Consider the following 24327-nt stretch of genomic DNA (forward strand, 5'->3'; position numbering starts at 1 on the left):
GTCCACCTTATATGAGGAATATTAAACAGTGTAACAGGTCGTGTCTAACTGGTTTTATAGAATATACAGAAGGTTCTTTATCTGGTCTTTTATTATATAAAATAATAAAATATTTTATTTTTGATTTTGAATAAAGGAGATAGAACATAAAAAACATAAATTCAGTGAAGACTTTTCTATAGATTACAAACCTGAAGAGGCCCAGATATTTTTCTTGTGAATTGATGGATGCATGGATGGGGATGCATTAACATCCAGCTGTCGGTTACTTTGGCCAGGCATTTTTTTTTTTTTTTAACCAGTCTTCATTTCTTTCTCTTTTTTTTTCCAGCTTATTGAGATACAGTTGATATATAACATTGTGTAAAGTTTAAGGTGTACAACATGATGATTTGATATATGGATATATTGTAAAATGATTGCCACAATGAGGTTAGTTAACGTATCTATCACCTCACACAGTTACAGTTCTGTGTCTTGAAAACTTTTAAGATCTACTTTCTTAGCATCTTTCAAATATAAGCTACAGTACATAGTCCCCATACTGTACATTACATTCCCCAGAACTTATTCATATTATAACTGGAAGTTTGCACACTTAGACCACCACCACCCATTTCCCTCTAGTGCTGCCTTTCCCTGTCTCTAGTGATCACCAGTCAACTCTCTGTTTCTGTGAGTTCAGTTTTTTTTAGATCCCACTATAGGTAAGGTCATACAGTATATGTGTTTATCTGACTCATTTCATTTAGCATAATACCCTCAAGTTTTATCCATGTTGTTGCAAATGGCAGGATCTTCTTCTTTTTGTGGCCGAATAATACTCCATAATATGTATGTATGTCTATCTGTTTTCTATGTTATCTCTTAGGAGTTTTATGGTTTCAGGTCTTACAATCAGGTCTTTAATCCATTTTGAGTTAATTTTTATATGTGGTATAAGATAGTGGTCCATTTTCATTCTTTTGCATGTGACTGTCCAGTTTTCCTAACACCATTTATTGGCCTTTTCCCCTTGAATAGTTTTGCCTCTTTGTCATAAATTAATTAACCGTATATGCATGGGTTTATTCCTGGGCTCTCTACTTTGTTCCATTGATTTATATATCTGTTTTTATGCCAATGTTTTGAATACTATAGCTTTGTAGGATAGTTTGAAATCAGGGAGCATGATGCCTGCAGCTTTGTTGTCCTTTTTCAAAATGGCTTGGGCTATTTGGGATCTTTTGTGGTTTCATTCAAATGGATTGTTTGTTCTATCTCTAAAATGACAGTGGAATTTTGTTAGAGAGTGCATTGAATCTATAGATTGCTTTGGCTGTTTTAACAATATTAATTCTTGTAATCCATGAACATGGAATATCTTTCCATTTATTTACGTCTTCTTCAATTTCTTTAATAAGCGTCTTAGAGTTTTCAGTGTATAAGTCTTTCACCTCCTTGGCTAAATTTATTTGTAGGTATTTTATTCTTTTTGATGGACTTGTAAACAGAATTGGTTTAATTTCTCTCTGATAGTTCATTGTTAGTGTATAAAAAAGGCAGCAGATTTTTTTATATTGATTGTGTACCCTGCAACTTTACTGGTTTCAGTTAATAGTTCCAACAGTTTTTTGGTGGAGTCTTTAGGGTTTTCATTATATAAAATCATGTCACTTACAAATAGTGACAGTTTCACTTCTTCCTTTCCAATTGTATGCTTTTTATATTTTTTCCTGCCTGATTGCTCTGGCTAAGAGCGGTGAGAGTGGGCATCCTGGTCATATTACTGAGAGGGAAAGCTTTTAGCTTCTCGCTGTCGAGTATGATGTTAGCTGTGGGCTTGTCATATATGTCCTTTCAGTGGCCATATACCTGCTTTGTTGAGAGTTTTTATCATAAAAGAATTTTGTAAATGCTTTTTCTGTATCTATTGAGATGATCATATGATTTTTATCTTTCATTATGTTAATGTGGTATATCATGTTGATTGATTTGCAGATGTTGAACCGTCCTTGCATCCCTGGAATAAACACCACTTGATCATGGTGTATAATCCTTATAATGTATTGTCAAATTCAGTTTATTAGTATTTTTTGAGGATTTTTGCATGTATGTTCATCAGGGATATCTGATATGGCCTATAATTTTTTAAATTAATTTATTTTTTTGGTGTCCTTCTCTGGTTTTGATATCAGGGTAATGTTGGCTTCATAAAACATGTCTGGAAGCATTCCCTATTCTTCAGTTTTTTGGAAAGTATAAGGAGGATGGATATTAAATCTTTAAATGTTTGGTAGGATTCACCAGTGAAGCTGTCTGGTCTAGGACTTTTGTTGGGAGTTTTTAAGTTACTGATTGCATCTCCTTACTAGTAATCAATCTATTCAGATTTTCTATTTCTTCATGATTCACTCTTGGAAGATTGTATGTTTTTAGGAATTTATCCATTTCTTCTAAATTGTTCAATTTTTTGGTGTATAATTGTTTATAGTAGTCTGTTATAATCCTTTGGATTTCTTTGGTATCAATTGTAACTTCTCTTTAATTTCTGATTTTATTTATTTGAGCCCTCTCTCTTTTTTTTCTTAGTTTAGCTAAAGGTTTGTCAATTTTGTTAATCTTTTCAAAGAATCAGCTCATAGTTTCATTGGTCTTTTCTATTTCTTTTCAGTCTCTACTTCATTTCTTTTCACTCTGATCTTTATTATTTCCTTTTTTCTACTAATTTGGGGCTTCATCTGTTCATATTTTCCTAGTTCCTTTAGGTGTAACGTTAGATTGTTAATCTGAGATTTTTCTTCTTAACTATCTCTATGAACTTTTCTCTTAGAACTGCTTTTGCTGCATCCAATAGATTTTGGTGTGTTGTATTTATTTTCTTTTTTTTGGTGTGTTGTATTTCCATTTTCATTTGTCTCAAGGTATTTTTTAATTTCTTTTTTGATGTCTTCATTGACCCATTGGTTGTTCAGTAGTATGTTGTTTCATCTTCACATATTTGTGATTCTTGCAGTTTTCCTCTTGTGATTGATTCCTAGTTTCATATTGTGTTCAGAAAAGATGCTTGATATGATTTCAGTCTTTAATTTACTGAGACATGTTTTGTGGCCTAACATATGATCTATCCTGGAAAATGTTCCATGTGTACTTGAGAAGAAAGTGTATTCTGCTGTTTTTGGATGGAATGTTCTATATATATCCATTATTCCATCTAATATGTTGTTTAAGTTTGATGTTTCCTTATTATTTCCTGTCTGGCTGATCTATCCATTGATATAAGTGAGGTATTAAAGTCCCCTAGTATTATTTTATTCCTGTCATTATCTCCCTTTAGGTCTGTTGGTGTTAGCTTTATGTATTTAGGTGTTTCTCCATTGGGTACATAAATACTGACAAATGTTATATCTTCTGCTGGATTGACCTCTTTATCATTATATAATGCCCGTCTTTGTCTGTTACTATAGTCTTTGCTTTGAATCTGTTTTGTCTGATGTCAGTATAGTTACCCCTGCTTTCTTTTGGTTTCCATTTGCTTGAAACATCTTTTTCCATCCCTCATTTTCAGTCCATGTGTGTACTTATATCTGAAGTGAGTCTCTTACAGGCAGCAGATAGATGGGTCTTGTTTCTTTATCCATTCAGCCACTTTCTGCCTTTTGATTGGAGAATTTGACCCATTTACATTTAAAGAAATTGATGGGTATGTACTTATTACCATTTTATTAATTGTTTTTCATCTGTTTTGTAATTCCTCTCTGTTCCTTTCTTCTCTTGGTTTCTTACTTTGTGGTTTGATGACTCTGTGGTGTTACACTTAGATTCCTTTCTCATTATCTTTTGTCTATCTACTATGGGTTTTGCTTTATGGTTACCATGAGGCTCGTATATAACAGCCTGTATATATATAACAAGCTGTTTTAAGTTGGTAACAAGTTATGTTTGAATGCATTCTAAAACTGTATTTTTATTCCTCTTGCCCTGTGGTTTATTGATGTCATATTTTACATCTTTTTATTTTGTGTATCCCTTAACTAATTACTGTATTTGTAGTTATTTTTACTACTTTTATATTTTAACCTTCATACTAGCTTTATAAGTGATTAAACCACTACTACATATTTACCTTTACCAGTGATATTTTTAAAATATTGTTTTCTTATTACTAATTAATGCCCTTTCCTTTTAGCTTAAAGAAATTCTTTTAACATTTCTTATAAGGCTAGTTTAGTGTCTGTGAATTCCTTTAACTTTTGTTTATCTGGAAAGCTCTTATCTCTCTGAGTGATAACTTTGCCAGGTAGTATTCTTGTTTGGGAGTTTTTCCTTTCAGCACTTTGAATATATCATGCCATTCTCTTCTGACCTGCAAAGTTTCTGCTGAGAAATCTGCTGATAGCCTTATGGGGATTTCCTTGTGTGTAACAAGTTGTTTTTTCTCTTGCTTTTAATTTCTCTCTTTATCCTTAACTTTTGACGTTTTAATTATGTGTCTTGGTGTGGGTCTCTTTGGGCTCATCTTTGGAATTCTGGGCTTCTTGGATCCGGTTGTCTGTTTCTTTTCCCAGGTAAGGGAAGCTTTTGGCAATTATTTCTTGAAATAAGCGTTCTGCCCCATCCTCTCTTCCCTTTCTGGGACTCCTATAATATACATGTTATTCTGCTTGATATTGTCCCATAAATAGCTTAAGCTATCTTCAGTTTTTAAATTTTTTTTTCTTTTTGCTGCTTGGTTTGGGTGAGTGCCATTGCCCTGTGTTTTATTTAGCTCATTGATTCTATCTGCTTCATCTAGTCTGCTGTTGAACTCCTATAGTGTATTTTTCAGTTCAGTTATTGTATTCTTCAGTTCTGTGACTTCTGTTTGGTACTGTCTTTCATTTTCTGGGTCTTCGTTGAACTTCTCACTGTGCTCATCTATTCTTCTCCCAAGTGTGGTGAGCATCTTTATGACCATTACTTTTAACTCAGGCAAATTACTTATCTCTGTTTCATTAAGATTTTTTTCCAGGGTTTTATCTTGTTCTTTCATTTGAAATATACTCCTCTGTCTCCTCATTTTGCTTGACTCTCTGTGGTGGTTTCTGTGTATTAGGCAAAATAGCTGTCTCTCCCAGTCTTGCAGGAGTGGCCCTGTGTAGGAGATGAACCTCACATCAAAGTAGCTACAGCTACTTTGCTGTAGCTCTTGGCTGTCTCTCAAACCTTTATGATTGTCTAAGCAGCCTGAGTTTCTCTTGGTAGGTTCTAGTTATTGTGTCAAGACTTGTGAGTGTCTCAGAGGGAGGGATCTCATCAGCACCTAGTTTTAGACTGATTGGAAACTAGCCGCTCAGTCAGCATCTTTAAGGTATGCAAATAGATACAGTCCTGGGAGACTGCAATCATAGACCATACTAGCCTCCAGACCAAGTGATCTGGGGGGGGGGGGGGGGGGTCTGCCCTTAGGGACTGTTGCAAATTCAGGGTTCCAGATGAGTGTACAAGTTTCTTTCTGGGAGGTGCCAGCAAGCTGTGGTGAGGCCAGATGAGAGCTCAAAGATGGTATCCTTCAGCCTGTGTTCCCTGAGAGCACTTCTCTAGCCCTTAGATGTGTGGTAAACCTGAAACCTACCGTTCAAGCTGAAGTTTTTTCATGGGAAGACCATGGGTTGTTGTTTCAGTCTATTGTCAGTGCAGTCCCTTGGGGATGGTAACCTGCCAAGAACTGTCTTTCCAGTTGTTTTAGACCCATAGGACCCAAAAATGCAATTCCCCTTGACCACCAGATCCAGGCACTTACGGGGCATCCCCTGTGTGGGCTGTGCACCCTGGCTGACTCTGGTGGAGCTGTGGTGGAGTGGTATGTGAGGTTGGGCGTTTGCCTGGCTGGCTTTGACAGAGCTGCGATGGAGTGGTACACTGGAGTGGGCACACTCACTGGCACTAGCAAGATAGAGGAAGAACGCCAGAAATGGCACCCTCTAGCATCTCTGTCCCCAGGGAGAGTTCTACCAGGCTTCTGCCCTTACAGCAGACATTTTAAGATTAGCAAATGAATCTTCTTCACTTATGGTCTAGCACTTTCCAGACTGCTGCTTCTGTACCAGGTTCTGGGGCAAGCAAGTCTGTCTGTAAGTCCTTAAGAGCAGAGTCTCTGCCCCGACAGCCCTATAATTTTCCTGAACATTTGACCTATTGGCTTTCAAAACCAGACATTTGGTGGGGGATCATCTCTCTGGTGCAGGACCCAAAGGTTGGGGTGCCTTATGTGGGGGCACAAACCCCTTGCTCCTCAGGAAGAAGTCCTATATTTATGAGACCCCTCCTAACTGTGGGTTGCAGCACTGGGATGGGGTTTTCGGTGAGACCATGTCTCTGTTTCTCCCACACATTTTCATGTGGCCCTTTTATTCTTTGTTATGGAGGCACTTGTTCAGATAGTTTTTAAGTCTTTGTAGATTTGTCGTGTCTGTGGAGGAGGTGAGTTCAGAATCTTCCTATCCCACCACCTTGAACTCCTAATTATGATGGCTTCATAATGTAGTTTGAATTAGGAAGTGTGATGCCTCCAGCTTCATTCCTCTTCTGCAAGATTAATTTGGCTATTTGGGGTCTTTTGTGGTTCCATACCAATTTTAGGATTTGTTTTCCTATTTCTGTTAAAAATGCCATTGGAATCTTGATAAGGGTTTCATTGAATCTATAGATGGCTTTGTGTGATACAAACACTTAAAAAATATTAATTCTTCCAATTTGTGAACAAGGAGTATCTTTCCATTTATTTGTTTCTTCTTCAATTTCTTTCATTAATGCTTTGTAGTTTCTAGTGTACAGATTTTTCACCTCCTTGGTTAAATTTATTGCTAGGTATTTTATTGTTTTTGATGCTATTATAAATGAGATCATTTTCTGTTTTTTTTTTCAGACAGTTTATAGTTTATTGTTAGTGTGTAGAAACACAACTAATTTTGTGCAACTTTACTGAATTCATTTATTAGTCTAACAGTTTTTTGGTAGAGTCTAGGATTTTCTCTATATAAGATCAGGTCATCTGCAAATAGAGACAGTTTTACTTCTTCTTTTCATATTTGGATGCCTTTTATTTCTTTTTCTTGCCTGAATACTCTGACTAGGATTTCCAGGACTGTGTTGAACAGGAGTTGGTAATACCGAGTAGGCACCCTTGTCTCATTCCTGATCTTGGAGGAGAAGCTTTCAGTCTTTCACTATTGAGTATGATGTTAGCTATGGACTCGTCATATGTGGACTTTATTATGTTAAAGTATGCCCCAGATCAAGTAAATCAGAATTAGTTTAGGGTGGGATCAGCTACCGGCTCAGCTCAGCAGATGGGCAGAATAGCTGGCTGGGATCTCTGCTTGGGCACAGCTGTAAGCAAGAACACAGTCCTCCAGATCTGAGCACTGGTTGCCGAAAGCCCTGCTCCCCTTCTCCTGCATGATCCCCAGTGGTTGAGCCGACCCCTTCCTCCCACCATGGTCGTCAAGAGGTGAGAACCAAATGAGCCTCCTGGGAAGTGTCCTGCCATGCTGGGGGAGCTGGTTGTCCACCTTGGAGTCTCTTTTCCCACTGGAAAAACTGTCACCCCAGGGGAGCTCTGTTAGTGCAGAGCTGGGCTGGTGTGGGGGAGGAGTGATGCAGTCAGAGTGCTCCTTCTTATTTCTAATGTGGTTCTTCTCAGTCTGTATGGTCCAAGGTGTGCTTTATCCTCACCCCTGGATTCTGGGATTCTAATCTAATATAAGACTGAAGTCAGGAATGATCTGTGTTGCCATCTTGATGACCTTACTCCTAGACAGGCTTCTGACATCAGAGAAGGTTCATTCAGATAATAGAGAGGTGCATTGACTGACAAGAACTTAAAAAGTAAATATTTTGTGTTAGTTAATTGAAAGAAGAGCCATATGCTTTTTATAAAACATGCAGGACTCAGTGGATAAGGTAGGAGCCTGGTCTGAGAGCCTGTTTATTCTGTACTTAGGTCAGCTACTGATGAATGATGCAATTTGGGGAAGTATGACTCTTCAAAGGACATTTTATTTTCTCTAGTTAAATAGCAGAGGCTAGAAAGTGAGGCCTACCAATGAAGTGACAGAGTAGTTGGATCTCACTGGTCAGATGAGTTGAGGCAGAGTAAGAAGTCCTGAGTCAGTTGGTTGCAACCCTGGCTACTCAGATGGTCTGGGAAGCTTTTAAAAAGTATGTGTATGTGTGTGCATTTGTGAATGCATGTATACATACATATATTTGTATATAGGTATGTATATTTATGCTGACCCCACTCCAAAATAATTCTGATTTAATTGGTCTGGGGTGAGGCCCAGACATTGATATTTTCAAAAAGCTCTGCAGGTGATTCTAATGTATGTACATCTAGGACTCAGAGCCACTTTCTTGCACTCTCTGAAAAAACTCTCATGTAATTGTCTCCCTGTTGATTTCTCACACAAAAGGAAAATTCTCCGGCAATTGCATCGTGCCACTCTAACTTGAACTTTATAACATGCAGAAACTGTCAAAATATAAACATTTGCTTTATTTAAAACTTTTAAGAATAGCAAAGGCATGTTGCTCGATTAGTTATTTCTTATACTCTTTCATGCCATTATTTTTATGCATCTCATTACCACTTTAGAAATATCAAATGAAATCAGTACTATAGTAAAAACACTCCATTTTCAATTAAGAGTGTTTATCTGAAAATGCTAATATAAGTCAACTGCTTGTTCTCCTGGTGAATGTGAACCTTGGTTCTTGTATTCGTTGTCACATGTGAATTTTCCTTTTTTGTAAAGGAAAAGTTGGCAATTGCCAATTATGATATTTGGAAGAGACCCCCTTTCCCACTTACTAAAGCAACCACTATTTGAATCTTTTAGTATACCAGAATTCTTTTGGGTGTAATCTTTATAAGACTTTGTCAACATTGTCCTTTATTTTAGAAATGTGCAGATGAAGGGGTGTCTGGGTGGCTCAGTTAGTTAAGCGTCCAGCTCTTGATTTCAGCTCAGGTCATGATCTCAGGGTCGTGCGATTGATCCCTGTGTCGGGCTCCGCACTCAGCAGGGAGTCTGCTTGTCCCTCTCCCTCTTTGCCTCCTCCTTGCTCTCTCTCTCTCAAATAAATAAATAAATCTTAAAAAAAAAAAAAGATACACGCAGATGAGAAATACACTCTTAAGAGGCAACATTGTTATACAGAGCAAATTTCTATCAGTACTCCTTCCTATATGTACATTGAGGAAAGAGAGCATTTGGATGAACTGGGAGGTTATTTAAAAGCTAGCTTCATTTGTGACACATATTTCCATGAAATATCCAAAACCCTTGCGGAAAGAATCATATTGTCAGTGTGTAATCATAATAGAGAATATAATTGAAGTCTACTCCTGGTGATGGTGATGAAGGGAATTGTACTGGAACAATATTTGGGGTATATTCAAAATCAGCCAAACAATCACTCCCACGTGTGTTATCCCAGCCGTGTAATGCTGCATGTCATGACATGGTTTTAAATATAAACATGATACTCCAGAGTGTCCCCTAATATTATTTGCTTCGCTCAGATTTCACCTGCCATGCAAAGGAGTTCAGGCTGATGCAATTTTCTAGTAATCCACAGTACTCAGAAGGTTTAACATAGTATTCTGTGGTGACTTAGTAGAAATTGAGAGATGAGCTCTGAGTAAACATTTTGATGTTTTCCTTGATGTGTTCTTGAAGTTCCAGGATGAATGGACTAAAAATAAACATTGTTACAAAACACAATATGCTTTGTGCAGGAACTCTCCCTGGGCTCTCTGTTGAAGTTGAGTCTGTACTTCTCTGCTGGTTTATTGCCTTACGTCTACCTTCCTATCTCATCCTACCTCAATCAAGCCCGTTGGACCTGGGGAGACCAGACAACGTTGCTAGGATTTTTGACGCATTTGCTCAGGGAAGAATATGGAACATTCAGTCTGGTAAATTTATATTTAAAGCCCTTTTAAGGAAGGAAGTGGTGAAACTTCAGTGTTCTGCCTGGGCCTTGGCTGAAAAAAAACAATGTCTATCAATGACAGTACATAGGATTTTCATTTTCGTTATCTGTGTAACAGACTTCCTCCTTATAAACGTGGAATCACTTAACCTGACATCATAATGTTGGATATCCTAAGTATGTTTTTCAGGATAACAAACATTAAAAAGACTCTGTTGCCAGCATTTAAAACATTTCATTCCTCTTAGTATTGGGTATCACTTTGGTCCCTTGGTCTGTGCTTTTAAATATTTGGAAAAGATTGAAGAATCAGAAAAAAAAAAAAAAAAAACCTCAAAATTTTTAATTTACCTTGACCAAAACACTTTCTTTTTTCATATTTGACAAATAGTGTTCATGATAGTATTTAGTGTAATACGTATGTGTAAATACTTTATAAGATATAATTTCACTAGAAGTGTTTTTTTTAAGTTCAAAAGGCCTTGTTTTCCCTGAAACGTAAATTAGAGAAAAAACACTGAATGTGGTTAGAGTAAAGTTTATCTGAAAAATAAAAGGACAAACATTTTTTTTTTTTTACCTTAATAAAGACAGTTGTATCAGATTTTTCTCTCATGGTTTGTGCTTTTTGTGTCTTATGCAAGAAGGCAAATCTCTGAAGACTATGTATTATATGACACCATTGATACAAAATTCTAAACCACACAAAAAGTAAACAATCTATTGCTCAAGGTACATACAAAAGAAGTAGAACTATATATTTTTAGAAAGTAGGGGAGTAATTAACACAGAATTCAAGGTAATAGTTATCACTAGGGGGTGAGAAAAGGGAGGTCTGTGAACGCTTTGTGAGATACTTTATGGTATTCATGCAGTTCTGTTCTTAAGTGAATGGCGGCTCTGTAGATTTTTAAAAACTCTTTATCCCTTAAATATACATTATACGTGTTGTTTGTAGGAGATATTTCATAATAAACTAGCTTAATGAAAGGATAATTATTAATTACTTTTTGAATTAAAGAGTTTGATCCTTTCAGTTTATATTCTGGCTTATATTGGTTATTCCGTTACAATATGCTTGAGGGCCACTCCAGATTTGAAATTTGTATAATTCACACATAATTGTGAAATTATAGACTAACATGTGATAATGAGCTCTAATCAAAGTGCCTTAAAGACAGTCTACGACAAAAGTGTAAAGTCTGTTAATTCATCAGTGTGTTAATCATTCCTGCCGGAACTAGTTTAACTGATTTTTAGCCCATCATTATTTCTGCAGTTCTTCCTCCGGGATGTCTGTGTTTAGTTTCCACTGACTTCTCTTCAAAAACTCAGTAAGGCTCTGAAGCAAAGACTGAATGAAGAGAGATGTTGCATTGTCTACTTAAAACATGTATATTCTAAATCAGGATAGTTAAAATGCAATAGCCTAACACAGCTGCAGTTGAAGGCTTACGCAAATAAACTTCTCTCTTTTATGTTTAGGCCAAATATGAAACAGGATCCAGTATGTCTAAAATTTTGCTGTGAGTATGAAATATTTGAAACTGGTTTTAAGTGAATTCGCTATTAGTTCCTAGACTAAGTGATTTGGGGGCTTCTGGGATTGTTTCTTTGTGAAGCAGCGTGTCTGAGAAGTGGCTCTCACGGGTATGGTCACTAGTTGTTTGTGTGGACTGTCAAACATTCTAGCATTTCCTTCAGGAAGAGAAAGCTGAGAGTGAGGGATAAATACAACAGTGAGTTAGTAGACTGTCAAACTAGAAAGTTTCCACTTCCATTTGGATACAAAATGACCCAATGCAGTGTTGCTTTATACATCATTTATCCTTTGTTCTGGTTTTGACTCTTTTTTCTAGAGACATTTTAGAACATTGCATTTAGCAATTCGATTCTTTTCTTTTTAGGATTGAGCTCTGTTCTTAAATTCTTTAGAGCTTCATTTATTTAATGTCTCTTAAGACTTTTTCTTTAGGCTGTTCTTAAGCTCTATTTTTGACTTAAATATTTCTAATATCCAACCTTTTTAGAGCCGGTTAAGCAAATATATTTCATCTGTATTACCTACTAGGGTTCTTTGAAAAATGGGTTAATATTTGCTTTAAAACCCACACAGATTAAGACAACTTGAAAAATATCCATACCAATCCTGTACTATTTTTATAATATTTTCAATATAAAATTATGGAAGAATAGTCTTCTATAACACTAAAGTGATCTCCTAACTGATTATTAATTTAGGATTCCCAGGACTATTTGAAAACCATTTTTAAAATATGGGGAGAATATTTCAACTCTGTACATGAGGCAGTTCATAGGTTCTCACAGTTTCTGTTGTTAATTTGCTAGCTTGTTTGCTTCCTTCCATCCTTCCTCCTTTTCTTTTTAAATGTCCCTTTCCCCTGCTCCCTAAATGTGATACATAATCATTATAGAAAGTTTAGAAAATCCAGGTAAGCAAAAATAAGAAAATTAAAATTACTATAATTCCAATGTGTAGAGATAACCACTCTTGTTAATCCATTAACATTTCTGTCTGTACCTTTCAATGTTTTTTATATTTTTGTTTTGAAAAATGGGATCATAATATGCAGACTTTTTTATTAGCCCGCTGGTTTTCATTTTTTACTGTATCTTGAAAATATTTTCCTGCCACCAATTATTCTTATGTAACCTTTTGTTGGTTCTCACAACTGATTTTAAATGTGTTTTTTTTTTTTTTAATGTCTGACTGAAACTTTTGTGGCTCCTTTTTCTTTTTGGTTGGGGAAAATTATCAAGAAGCTCAGTTACAAAGACAGCTTTACCAATGTCTGTGGGCTTTTATTTTATTCTGCTCTGCTCCAGGCCAGAAGACTCACTGCCTTTTCTTTTCAACCTACCTTATAGGGTTGTGATCACATTTGACATTGGCAGTATATTTTGCCTTAACAAATCCCACATGAACTCCAAAGAACTCTCAAGAGTTCTCAATTATAAGTTGCACATAAAACTCATCTATTGGGGAACATAAAAGCCTCCTTTATATTGAAGTAATAGCAGTTAGGTGATATGCCTAGAAAAAAGACTTGACAAAAGTGATGACCACTCACACTCACACTATTTGTTCGAACCAAATCATAACATAGAATGGAGGCATAATCCTAGCACTCTCTGAGTGAGAGAATTTCTAGTCTTTAATTGTTTCAGGAGGACAGGAGTGTTGAGAAAAGCAACTTATAATTAACTTACTAGAAAATCCTTCAAAATGATGGGACCTAATCATCTCTCCTTTTCCAGTCAAGCAAATTAAATTCTTTTCCCATACATATCTCTAAATTGCAATCCTGTACAAGGAAATTATTGAATCTAACCCTAGGCAGTGACCATGTTTTAGAGCTTACATTTAAGCAACGGATCTCCAAGAATTAATTTTGAAACTGACTTCATTCCTTTTGAAGAATGGTTTGAAATGGACTTCATGCTGGAATCAATTTTTCAAGTGTATTTGAAAATGAGTAAGAATATCTTCTCATAGTAGATGAGTCTCCATTAGTAAAATACACATTGTGTGGTTTCCATAATTATGGCATCACATTTTCTCCAGTAAAATTGCCAGCAGGGAGAAGAAAGTTCTTCGAGAGGGTGTATAGAGTCATTTCTTTTTTAAAAAATTGGAGACTGCTAGAGCTATTTCAGAACTCAGATAACACTTGGGAAATGCTTATTAGTTAATGGAAGAATTTAGTTTAATTATAGGAAAAAAATACATTTCTCAGAGATGGCTTAAACATTTTTGAACCAAATAATATAGAAAACAAGGAAGCCCTTTTTTTGAGAGAGAGAGAGAGAGAGCACATGCCCACTCGCACACTGGGGAAGACGGGCAGAGGGAGAGGGAGAGAGAGAATCCCAAGAAGGCTCGATCCCACAACCCCGAGATCATGACCTAAGCCAAAATCAAGAGATGAATGCTCAACCAGCTAAGCCACCCAAGCGCCCCGCATTAATTTTGTTTTCAATTGCTAAATCACAGGAGGCCGTGTCTACACTACTGACAGAAGTTCAAAAACTCATTTCACATGACTTCTTACCAAACCAATTGGGGGATCCAAAATGTTATCAATACAGTATACCAGCATTACAAATACAGAAGAATTACTTGCTCTGATCCTATCCCAAATAATATAAATTGGTAACCAAATATTACAATTGGAAAACATCTTAGAACCGTTTAACTCTTTCTTATGGTACTTTTTCTCCCAAATTTAAAAGAAGACAAAATAATTTTAACATCTGCCTCCAGCCCTTAAAACTACTCAGTGCATAATCAGATGTATTTTACGAAGAATGTTGTATTTGGATCTAACCAAGTTTGTTTTCTACTCATGATAAGTTAGATTGTCTTTTACAGTTCTCAAGTAACGAGTATGAGGACCCAGCTCTCACTCAACATTCAAGCCCTTGCAGTTTGGGCAAATATATGTTTAGCAAGAAAGTGAGTAATATAATTTCTTTTCCTATTCTTTTTCCCATATTCATTAATTCGATTCATATTTTTAATATGCCATTGAAGAACATTGCCAGTATTATTTTATATTCTAAATTAATGACTCTAATCACTTCTGTTACAGCAAATGTGTATTGCTTTCTTCCTAGGTTTTTTTTTCCTGATAATAAATTAATGATTTTGGAAGATTAAGCAGTATATTACAATCTAAGTAAGCAAGTCATTTGATGTCTTAAACTTCTGGTTTGATCCCTAACTATGCCCACAGCTACTCATTATTATTGCATTGCAAAAGAAGTAAACAACTATTTGAATTCCTTGGAAGAAGAAAGTTACCTCTGATGATAAAAGAAAACCTAAAAAATATAGCACTCTTAACCTCCATTAATTATTTTTTATCCATTTTCCCTCTAACCTGAGTGTTTTATGTAAATTTATATATGTACACACATTTATAGTTCTGTTTCCTTGACACTTTATATTATGAGCATTCACCCTTATCATAAAAAGACTGAAGGTCATTTAAATGTCTGTATAAAATTCCATTCTCTGACCTAGGAGAATTAACTGAAGTGTTTTTCTGTTTGGGAATCTTCAGATTGCTTCCACTTCTATTATAAATAATATTAAAGCATTTTTATGGATTAATCTTTATCCACATTTCTGGTTTTGCTTAAAGATTTATGCCTACATGTCAAATTACTGGGTCAATGAGTGTGATTATTTTTTTTTAAGATTTTTATTTATTTATTTGAGAGAGAAAGAGCACAAGCAGGGGGAGGGGGAAGGAGTAGAGGGAGAGCGAGAAGCAGACTCCCACTGAGCAGGGAGCCCGACGTGGGGCTCTATCCCAGGACCCCGGGATCATGACCTGAACCGAAGGCAGTTGCTTAACCGACTGAGCCACTCAGGCACCCCGAGTGTGATTATTTTTAAGGCTCTTGATATATATTATCAAATTAATTTTTCTTGAGTATTATACCCACATATGTGCTCATTATGTTGCATCCTCACCAATATTGAAATTGCTGTTTTAAAATCTTTATTATTTTGAGGCATGAAAGTATTCTTTTGTTTTGCATATGTTTAATTACATCTTAAATTTAACAAGATTGATCATTTGTATTTCTTCTCTGAATTTTAACTTTCTATCTCTTGCTGCATAGTTCCAAGTGAAGTTGTCTGTAATATAGTACAGTGTGTGGTTGATTCCTATATTTCAGTTATTTATTCCAGCTCACATTTTTTTAAATGGAGATCTTTCTTTGTCCCTAGTTAAAAATGGAAAGTTCTGGGGCGCCTGGGTGGCTCAGTCGTTAAGCGTCTGCCTTCAGCTCAGGTCATGGTCCCGGGGTCCTGGGATTGAGCCCTGCATCAGGCTCCCTGCTCCACGGGAAGCCTGCTTCTCCCTCTTCCACTCCCCCTGCTTGTGTTCCCTCTCTCACCGTGCCTTTCTCTGTCAAATAAATAAATAAAATCTTTAAAAAAAAAAAAGTTTTATAGATCTAATTTTTTTCCTATGTAATATTATTATTGATATTCATGCACATAAATAATTTTGGACATATTTAATTTTTTTATAGGGACAGACAGAATCCATCATTGGTATGGCTTTTTACTGGAATGTTTTGCATTTATTCATTGTTCTTTGCTTGGAGGGCGAATTTAGATATTTCAAAACCACTTTTCATGGGTGTGGTAAGTTTTACTTAGATTTATCCTTTGACCAGAAAGTTGGTGAAGAGTGTACAAATTTGTCCTCATGAATCTTGTAGAAGAGCAACTGATCACAGAAATAGCTAACATTGTGTATACATTTTTACAGATCGAAAGTTAAATTCTTGAACCAGTAAGACTGAGGCCTTTTTTTAGGGGGAAAAAATGCTACATTTAGTTAACACAATAGTTAGGTAGAAAAATACACGTAAGGTAGTTTTAAGTTAGTTATTTTATGTGTGTGCTTACAGATATAAGTACTCCTGCAGATCTCCTGGAATTTTTTTAAAAAACAATAAAGAAATAAAGGTGGTAGCTGGGCCTCTTACCCACACACTCCCTTGGTTTTTACCTCAGCAGTCTCAGGCCTGTGCAAGAGTGACCACGTTTCTGTTTTCCCCTGGCTGCCACTTCTGAGATTAGAGTATTTCTTCTCTTTGTAGTAGAAACTATAAATGTAGACAGCTCCTTTTCAATGGCTAAAGCCAGCTCTTTTCTATGTGTATGTTCAAGAGGCCTAGTAAATAATAATACCGTTCTTGATCATCTGAGTTCTGAGTCAGTTGAGAAACGAGATAAACCAGCACAACTACAACAGGTGAATCCCCTTTATACTGAGAACGCTGAGAATGGAGAAGGTAGTTATACTGAGAACGCTGAAAATGGAGAAGGCAGTTTCTATCTGTGGGCAAGGGGGCTTCCCCATGCTGCATCCCGGAATGGACGGACTTACCCCCCACCCGCACCCCTGGTCACAGGCAGGGCTGCACAGGGGGCCCCTCCCCACCCCACCCCTGGCCACAGGGACGGGGTGGGCCCCTGGACGTGTGCGTCCTGTGGGCAGATCACTTCCCAGAGGAAGAGAGGGGGAAAGGGCCCGGCCATGCAGGCCCACTCCCAGCTCGCAGACTCCCCTTCCGCTCGGTGCCTGCAGTCTTACCGGGAGAAGTGAGGGCTGTTATACCAGGGGAGCTTCCCCACATGGGAGGAGACCTCGGGAGTAAAGTAAAACCATCTCTCCATCTCCTCCTCCTCTCAAGTGGCAGGAGTTCAAGGTGCACGCCATAGCATTGAAAAGAATGTGTGGATCCAAAAAAGGGAGGTTCGTGTGTCAAACTGGAAAGGAGAAGTATTTGAAAATTGAAAAATAAAGTGACATGGAGTTGGGTTAGGGAAGCCCGCAGACGAGACCTGAGTGACCGCGGGCCTGAGCGGGTAGGGGTACGCGATGTATTTGTTAAATAGACGAGTACCCGATTGATTGCCTCAGCCTGTCAGCTGGATGTCCTGTGTGCACGTCTCTGTCACAGGTGGAGAGATTCTGGATGCAGAGCAATGCGGTGGTGGCCGTCCTCGCCGGCCTCGGTTTGGCAACGCTGGCCTCTGAGAGTAACCGAGTGCTGAACACCGGTGGGCTTCAGTGTCTGGAATGGCTTTCCGCAACTCTTTTTATAATTTACCAAATATATTCTAATTTCAGGTAACATGCTTATTTTTATGAAAAGTAGCACTCAAGCAAGAAACACTTAGATATTTAGAGTCTTGGGCTTTATTTCACCTTTAACCTCCCCTGGTTTTCAGAGTGAGACAGCTGAGTCTGAATGCAGCGCTGCTTGAACTTTTGAACAGAATCTCAGCATGAGCGATGTGTGGTTTCAGGGCATTGCAAACAAGGGCTTGGGTGGGACACATAAACTATTTGTATATTTTCCTCTAAGGAACCCTAGAGATACTTGGTAGGATCTGGAGGGTGTAATAAAAGTCCATGATGTAAAATACCACTTAGATGGAGAGTAAAGACATTTGGGCCTTTTTGTATGTCCTAAAATAATTCTCCTTTATGCTTTGAAGATTTCATCTTTTGAGTGACACCTGGCCCTTATCTAGTTCCCTCCATAGCAGTGAATATTAATTATTTTGAAATAATTAAAGTTCTAAACGTTTCTTAACACTTATGCATTATGAGTATTATATATATTTTTCAAAATCTGTTGAATAATCTTGCCAATGAAAATCTCAGTCTGGCATAAAACATGTCCAAGTTTTAGATGATAGTTCATTTATTTCCTGCAGTATTGAGTAAACATTACAGCAGTGGAAGAGTCCACTGGAGTTTCACTGTAGTGAGATTTTATTGGTATTTTAAAAGGTTCAATACCCCCCCCTTTTTTTAAGATTTTTTTATTTATTTGAGGGAGAGAGAGAGCACAAGCGGGAGGAGGGGCAGAGGGAAAGAGAGAATTCCAAGCAGACTCTGCACTCAGCAGGGAACCCAATGCAGGGACTCAATCGCAGGACCCAGAGATCATGACCTGAGCAGACACCAAGATTTGGATACTTAACCTACTGAGCCACCCAGGCGCTTGAATTTCCCCTTTCAACTTAACTTTAAAAACTGATGTGCTTTATAATACCAGGGTAGAGCCAGTATTAGGACGCCCGTATCACCAGGAGGTCTGTTGGAAAGGGCATACATGTCCGAGATACAACTCCATAGCTGGCTCAACAAGGGCCTGCAAAGCCCACCGTGTTTCCCAAGCTCGTTTTATCCCAGTCTTCTGACTTGGGTCTTTAGGGCAACCCAGGTTCAACACCAGGGATGCTTGGACAGGCTGGGCTGTTTTATTTTGTTTTGATTCCTGTATTTGTCCCAGGGGAATAGAGAGCAACTTTGCTAGGTGGCAGAATGTGGGGCACCACCCTGCAAAGCAGGGAATCAGTAGGAAGCAGTTGCATCAATCACAAAGACAGGGGTGAATATTTTGTTCCTAGCAGTGTTCATTTGCTTTGTGATGCTTTGTGATGCTAGCCCACTGATTCAACTTTAGACTGTTTCTCAGAACCATTACATGTAACAGAGCTGATAATAACAGGAAGGACAATGCCTGTTCCGTTTTTTGATGCTTTTACTCTCTTGTACTCTTTTTCTTTTTTCATGGGAAGCTCTCAGAGTTCTTGCCAGTTTTCTTTGAAGTCAGAACGTCCACTCTGTCATTGAAAGGAGTTGTACACTGCTGTTGGCAATAGCAAAAAATGCCTGGAGAGAAGTAAACAACTCAGCCAACTCTTCCTTCCCTTCCTTCTTATTGGTCTCATTCCCTAATGATTTCTCCGTCTAGAAGGGAGAGAGGACCACAGGGAGCCTGTGGTTTGGGGAAGTGGTGGAAAGGCTCAGGCTTGCATGCAAGAGAGTCAGACCCATGCTATACAAAGTTATGCTGGAAACTGGCAGATTTCCTTTTGCATCTGAAAATCCCTTTGGTCTAAATGGAACTGACATGCAATTACCTTGAATTTCAAGTGAAATCAGAAGCCTTACTTCTTTTTAGTGAAATTAGATGTCCTTTTAGGTGGGGAAAAAAAGGACTTATTCTTGAGCACTAACCAATTCCCTTTTTATAGAAATGATGTTAAATTCCAGAAGTAAAGCAGTACACTGATTTTTACTTAGTTGCACAATTAGTCCCTTCTCTTTTTCTTTCAGATGATAGCATTCTTTTTTCAAATATATGCATCTTCTTAGAAGATACAAATTAGAATACTTTGAAGCACTACATGTAGAGTGTGTGATGGGAAAAGACTGCAGCAGAAAATAAACCCATTCTTGTTAAAACTGTAGCAGTATGTTGCTATTTTAATGTTTCCTTATCCTTTTATTTAGCATTTGTGACCAAAGGACCAACTATGTGATTGATAAATTTGCGAAGAACCTTCTAGCCTCTATGCCTCGTGATGCAATTATCTTACTCAGAGGAGATTTGCCAGGCAATTCTCTCCGTTACATGCATTATTGCGAGGGACTGAGACCAGATATTTCACTAGTGGATCAGGAAGTAAGTATATAAGAAATATACTTAGAATATAGTAACAGTAATCACTTTAAAACAATTATTTTTTAAACGAATTTTTTTTTTAAAGATTTTATTTATTTATTTGACAGAGTGAGACACAGCGAGAGAGGGAACACAAGCAGGGGGAGTGGGAGAGGGAGAAGCAGGCTCCCCGCGGAGCAGGGAGCCCGATGCGGGGCTCGATCCCAGGACCCTGGGATCATGACCAGAGCGGAAGGCAGACGCTTAACGACTGAGCCACCCAGGCGCCCCTAAACGAATTTTTAATGGCGGATTGGTACAGGTTTCACAGTTACTCTTAGATAGAATATATATCATGTTCTTTTGTTTACTTTAACTAATAGTATAAGCCATATGAATTGCTTCCTTCTCATCTAAACTGAATGTTTTAAGAATTGATGTTTTTTGTGTTAGAATCAAATAATAATCTAGGTCTCTAGTTCACATGACAAACCATGAAAGTACTGTACTGTAAATTTATTTTTAAATAGTTCGTTGACGTTCTTTCAACCCAGCCATTCAAATTAATACTGCCCACTGGTCCCAGAATTAAAATACATTAGGTTGAATATAAAATAAGTCATACTGCAGGGGAGTAAACATTTCACTCAAAACAAATTATTAACCACAATTCTGCTATAGAATTTGTGTTTTGTAAACTTTTTGGTCTTATGACAAAAATATGTTTGGAGAGGACTTGTGAAAATTTCCAGGTCTATTAAAACGGTCTTCCGGAAAAGAAGAAATGTACTTAAGCTATAAGATTTATAATTTAAACCAAAATACCTAAAAGGGAACAAATCTATCTCTGGTGTTTTTAGAGCAGTCATCAGGGAAAGAGAAATTCCTCATCTTGATACTAATCTTAATACTATAATTAGTTTGAGCAAATTATTAAGCACAATATTTAATAAATTTTGTTGAATGAATGAGTAATTTGAATTTTTGGAAGAAAACCATATAAACAGATTTGTAAATATAGGGAAATTTGCAAATTACACATTTTTATAAGCAGTTTGCGTTTGTGTCATCTATACAAATTGATTAATTTGATCTTCAGTCTAGTTTCTGACAAAAGCTAGGCTGTTAGTTGATAATATGGTATCCCACCATGATTTTAAATACTGTTTAGGATGGCAGCAACTATCATTGAGAAGCATGGATTTCAAAGTTAATTAGACCTAAATTCAAGTCCTCATTCTGTCACTCCCAGGATGTGTGATGCGGGGCTAATGATTTTTCCTCTCAGAGCTTCTGTTTCCTGATCTATAAAATGGAAATGATCATCATATAAGTTAGGATGCTTTTGAATGCAAGAAACAAAATACCTGAGAGTAGCTTAAACTATGGGGTTTTTAATCTCACATAAGAAGTAGTCTGAAGATAGGAGGTTTTAGGATGGATAATATAAGCAGTTCAATGATGTCAGTGCTCTGGGGCCACTTTTCTACATCCATCTTGAACTGATGAATGCCCAGTTCCAAATATCACATCCTAAAGTGAAGCAAAGTGCCTCTCTCCTTCTCTCCCTTCCGCTCCCTTTCCCTCCCTTCGCCCTCCCCTCCCATTCTCTTCTCTCTCTCTCTCTCCCGCACCGTCCTCTCTCTCTCTCTCTGTTGAGAGTAACATGTGTCCCAGAATCCCCTAGCAGACCTCCCCTCGGGTCCCCCTAACCAGTATTGGGTCATATGCCCATTCCTAAACTACTTTCTAGCAAAGGAGAAAGACCAGACCCAAGCATATAGCTGCCCTGGGGGACCTGATCAAAGTCAGGATTGTGTGAGTGAGGAAGAGGAGGGTATTAGCTGTTCAGTGGACAATCAGCAGTGTCTAATGTAATTATTCTCACACAATATGGTTACTATGAGAATTATATGAGAAATATTGAGGTCATAGCATATAGAAGGTATAGAATTAATGTTAATATCCCCAAGAATTGAAACTGTTGGTTAATAAAATCTAATGCAGTAAGTATCTTTTGAGTATTTATAATGTACACCTAGATTAAAAGTAATTTGTCATTCCTAGTTAAATTACTTATATAAAGCAAGTAAAACATAAGCATAATTGTTCAAAAGATGATATCTAAACTAACAAAGCTTTGAAAGTGTAAATAGGAGTCTTTTCTTTAAAAAAAAGTAAATCTGTACATATAAAAGTATAGATAAGTATAGAATTAAGAAAAAGTGATTTTTCCTGATATTAATGATTTATTTTAACCAAAAGAACATGTGAGGATATGTAGTTAATTTGGACATACTAGTAAATTCAGATAATTTAGCCAAAAGGGGTTTTCTCTTTGAGGTCTAGATGATCATACGTTGAGCTTCTCAAGGGCAGAGACTTTATCTTCTTCACTGCAGGTGAGCAATACTTGTTTCTTGAGTAAATGGTGAACGAAAGAATAATGACACATCTCTGTATCTGGCGCAGGTCTTCTAGTCTGGCCACCTTAGACATTTCACTTCAGCAAACAGAATTTGCGAACCATTCAATGCCAGGCACCGTGCCAGGTGCAGAGGCACAGAGCTAAAAACATACAGTCCCTTCCCTCTAGAAGCTCACAGGCTAGCGAGGAGTAGGGTCAGAGCTGTGGCAGAGGTGAGGTGCAAAGTGCTGTAGGAGCATATCATTCTGCTGTGGAACCGGGGTGGGGGGCGGGAGACGGGGGGGGCATCACAGAGGAAGTGATACTTCAGCTTGGTCTGAAAGTTGGGTACACATTCTCTAGCTAGGAGAATGGGGAAAGGTCATTCTGGGTAGTCTGCCAGATGCACGGAGGTGAGATCAAACCAGGTGCTTATGTTACCAATAATAGTCACAGCTTAAGAAATGAAATCCAAGGTTTAAGTCATTAGAGGAGAAGTCAGTGCCACGGATGTGAGTTGTGATGTTAATGTTTAATGAGTATATCCACGTCGTAGAACTTTTTCATTGTACTCGATAAACCTGATTCTTTTTTAAGAAGTATATAAAAAATATGACATCATTTGTTATTTTTCTGATAGATGATGACTTATGAGTGGTATTTACCCAAGATGGCAAAGCATTTACCAGGTGTCAACTTTCCTGGAGACCAGTGGAATCCTGTGGAAGGAATATTACCTGGTGGAATGGTCACATTTAATCTTTATCATTTTCTTGAAATAAACAAACAGTAAGCATTCTTTTCATATAATAGCTTTTCTAAAATCTTAAGCTTTTCTAAAATTATTTATGTAGCAGCTGTGCCTCATCCAAAGACCAATTTTCTACACCTATTTCCCTGTCACCGGTGAGATTATCTTTGTAATTAAATTGAATATCTGTGCATAAATGAGGCCAGGCAGAAATAAATGTTATTGTTCTGGGTAAAGGAAAAATAAAGACAGATTAACAAGAATGGCAAATAAGATCTTAGTACAACTCAGAGAAATTGGAGATGTGCCTGTCTACTTGAAATCATTGCAGGTGGATCGCAAGCAATTATAGCTTCCCCCGATCAACACCAGGGCCCCCTTTTAAGTGTAAAGCAAATGTTTTCCAGGAATAATCACTATATAAAAATAGCTTAAGGATTTTTTTTTTTATAAAGGATAAGGCATTTTTGTAAATAAGAAAAACACCTACAGTTAACGCTGGCCGAGATAACGTATGAGAATTGTGAATTCTATACTTAAGAATATAAAATTATTCATAGTTAAGGTCAAGAATGAATAACTCCTTCAGTGGTATAGTGTTGAACATTTTTCCTAGCCATGAAGTGCTTTGGATTGTCCAGAGTGTGAAGAAGACTTGTTTTGTAATTTCTATTCTCTTACAAAGGGAACTTGAAAAATTCTCTCTAAATTCCAAAGTTAAATTATCCCTTACTAAGAATATGATAATGTGGTACTTGTGGTGTTCAGAGGCTGAAGTTTACTGTGGCTAATGAAGTAATAAGTAATCAGTATCAATGTATTATGAGAGTAACATTTAATTGTTCTATTTTGGAATAAAATATCAAGAGCCATTAACATCCGTAAAGAGGCATTTTTTTGGGTGAATTTTATTTAATTCAACCCCACAAACATTTATTGAATTTACTATGTTCCAGCTCATGTTAGGCTTTGGCAGTAAAGTGAGACTCAGTTCCAAGTTCAAAGAGACCACAATCTAGTTGCATCTGTACAGAGATACGCGTTTAACTGGCTGTAATATAATGGGGTGAGCTCTATATTAGCCAAGCTTTGTCAAGTGTGATACCCAGCTCAATATGTGTTTACTGAATGGATGACTTAACTGGGAGCATGGATGAAGAAGCAATTGATTCTGCCTGGGGGCATTCATTCC

The 24327-nt window shown here is 37.3% G+C and overlaps 1 protein-coding gene across 3 annotated transcripts in view; it reads left to right on the forward strand.

Moving 5' to 3' along the window:
* The window catches only part of TMEM260 (transmembrane protein 260), an 81329-nt gene that overhangs the window by 26063 nt on the left and 30939 nt on the right, over positions 1 to 24327 (forward strand). For 2 of the 3 annotated variants that reach the window (XM_032405181.1, XM_032405179.1), the window contains exons 6-12: positions 9764 to 9943; positions 11446 to 11486; positions 14354 to 14437; positions 16033 to 16147; positions 17476 to 17645; positions 19827 to 19998; positions 23025 to 23173. In XM_032405181.1, the coding sequence (XP_032261072.1) occupies positions 9764 to 9943; positions 11446 to 11486; positions 14354 to 14437; positions 16033 to 16147; positions 17476 to 17645; positions 19827 to 19998; positions 23025 to 23173 (911 nt within the window). The remainder of the gene's footprint in view (positions 1 to 9763; positions 9944 to 11445; positions 11487 to 14353; positions 14438 to 16032; positions 16148 to 17475; positions 17646 to 19826; positions 19999 to 23024; positions 23174 to 24327) is intronic. The other variant, XM_032405180.1, reaches the window with a different exon arrangement.

This window comes from Phoca vitulina, unplaced genomic scaffold, assembly GCF_004348235.1.
Source record: "Phoca vitulina isolate PV1807 unplaced genomic scaffold, GSC_HSeal_1.0 scaffold7, whole genome shotgun sequence".
In the NCBI taxonomy this organism is placed as follows: Eukaryota; Metazoa; Chordata; class Mammalia; order Carnivora; family Phocidae; genus Phoca; species Phoca vitulina.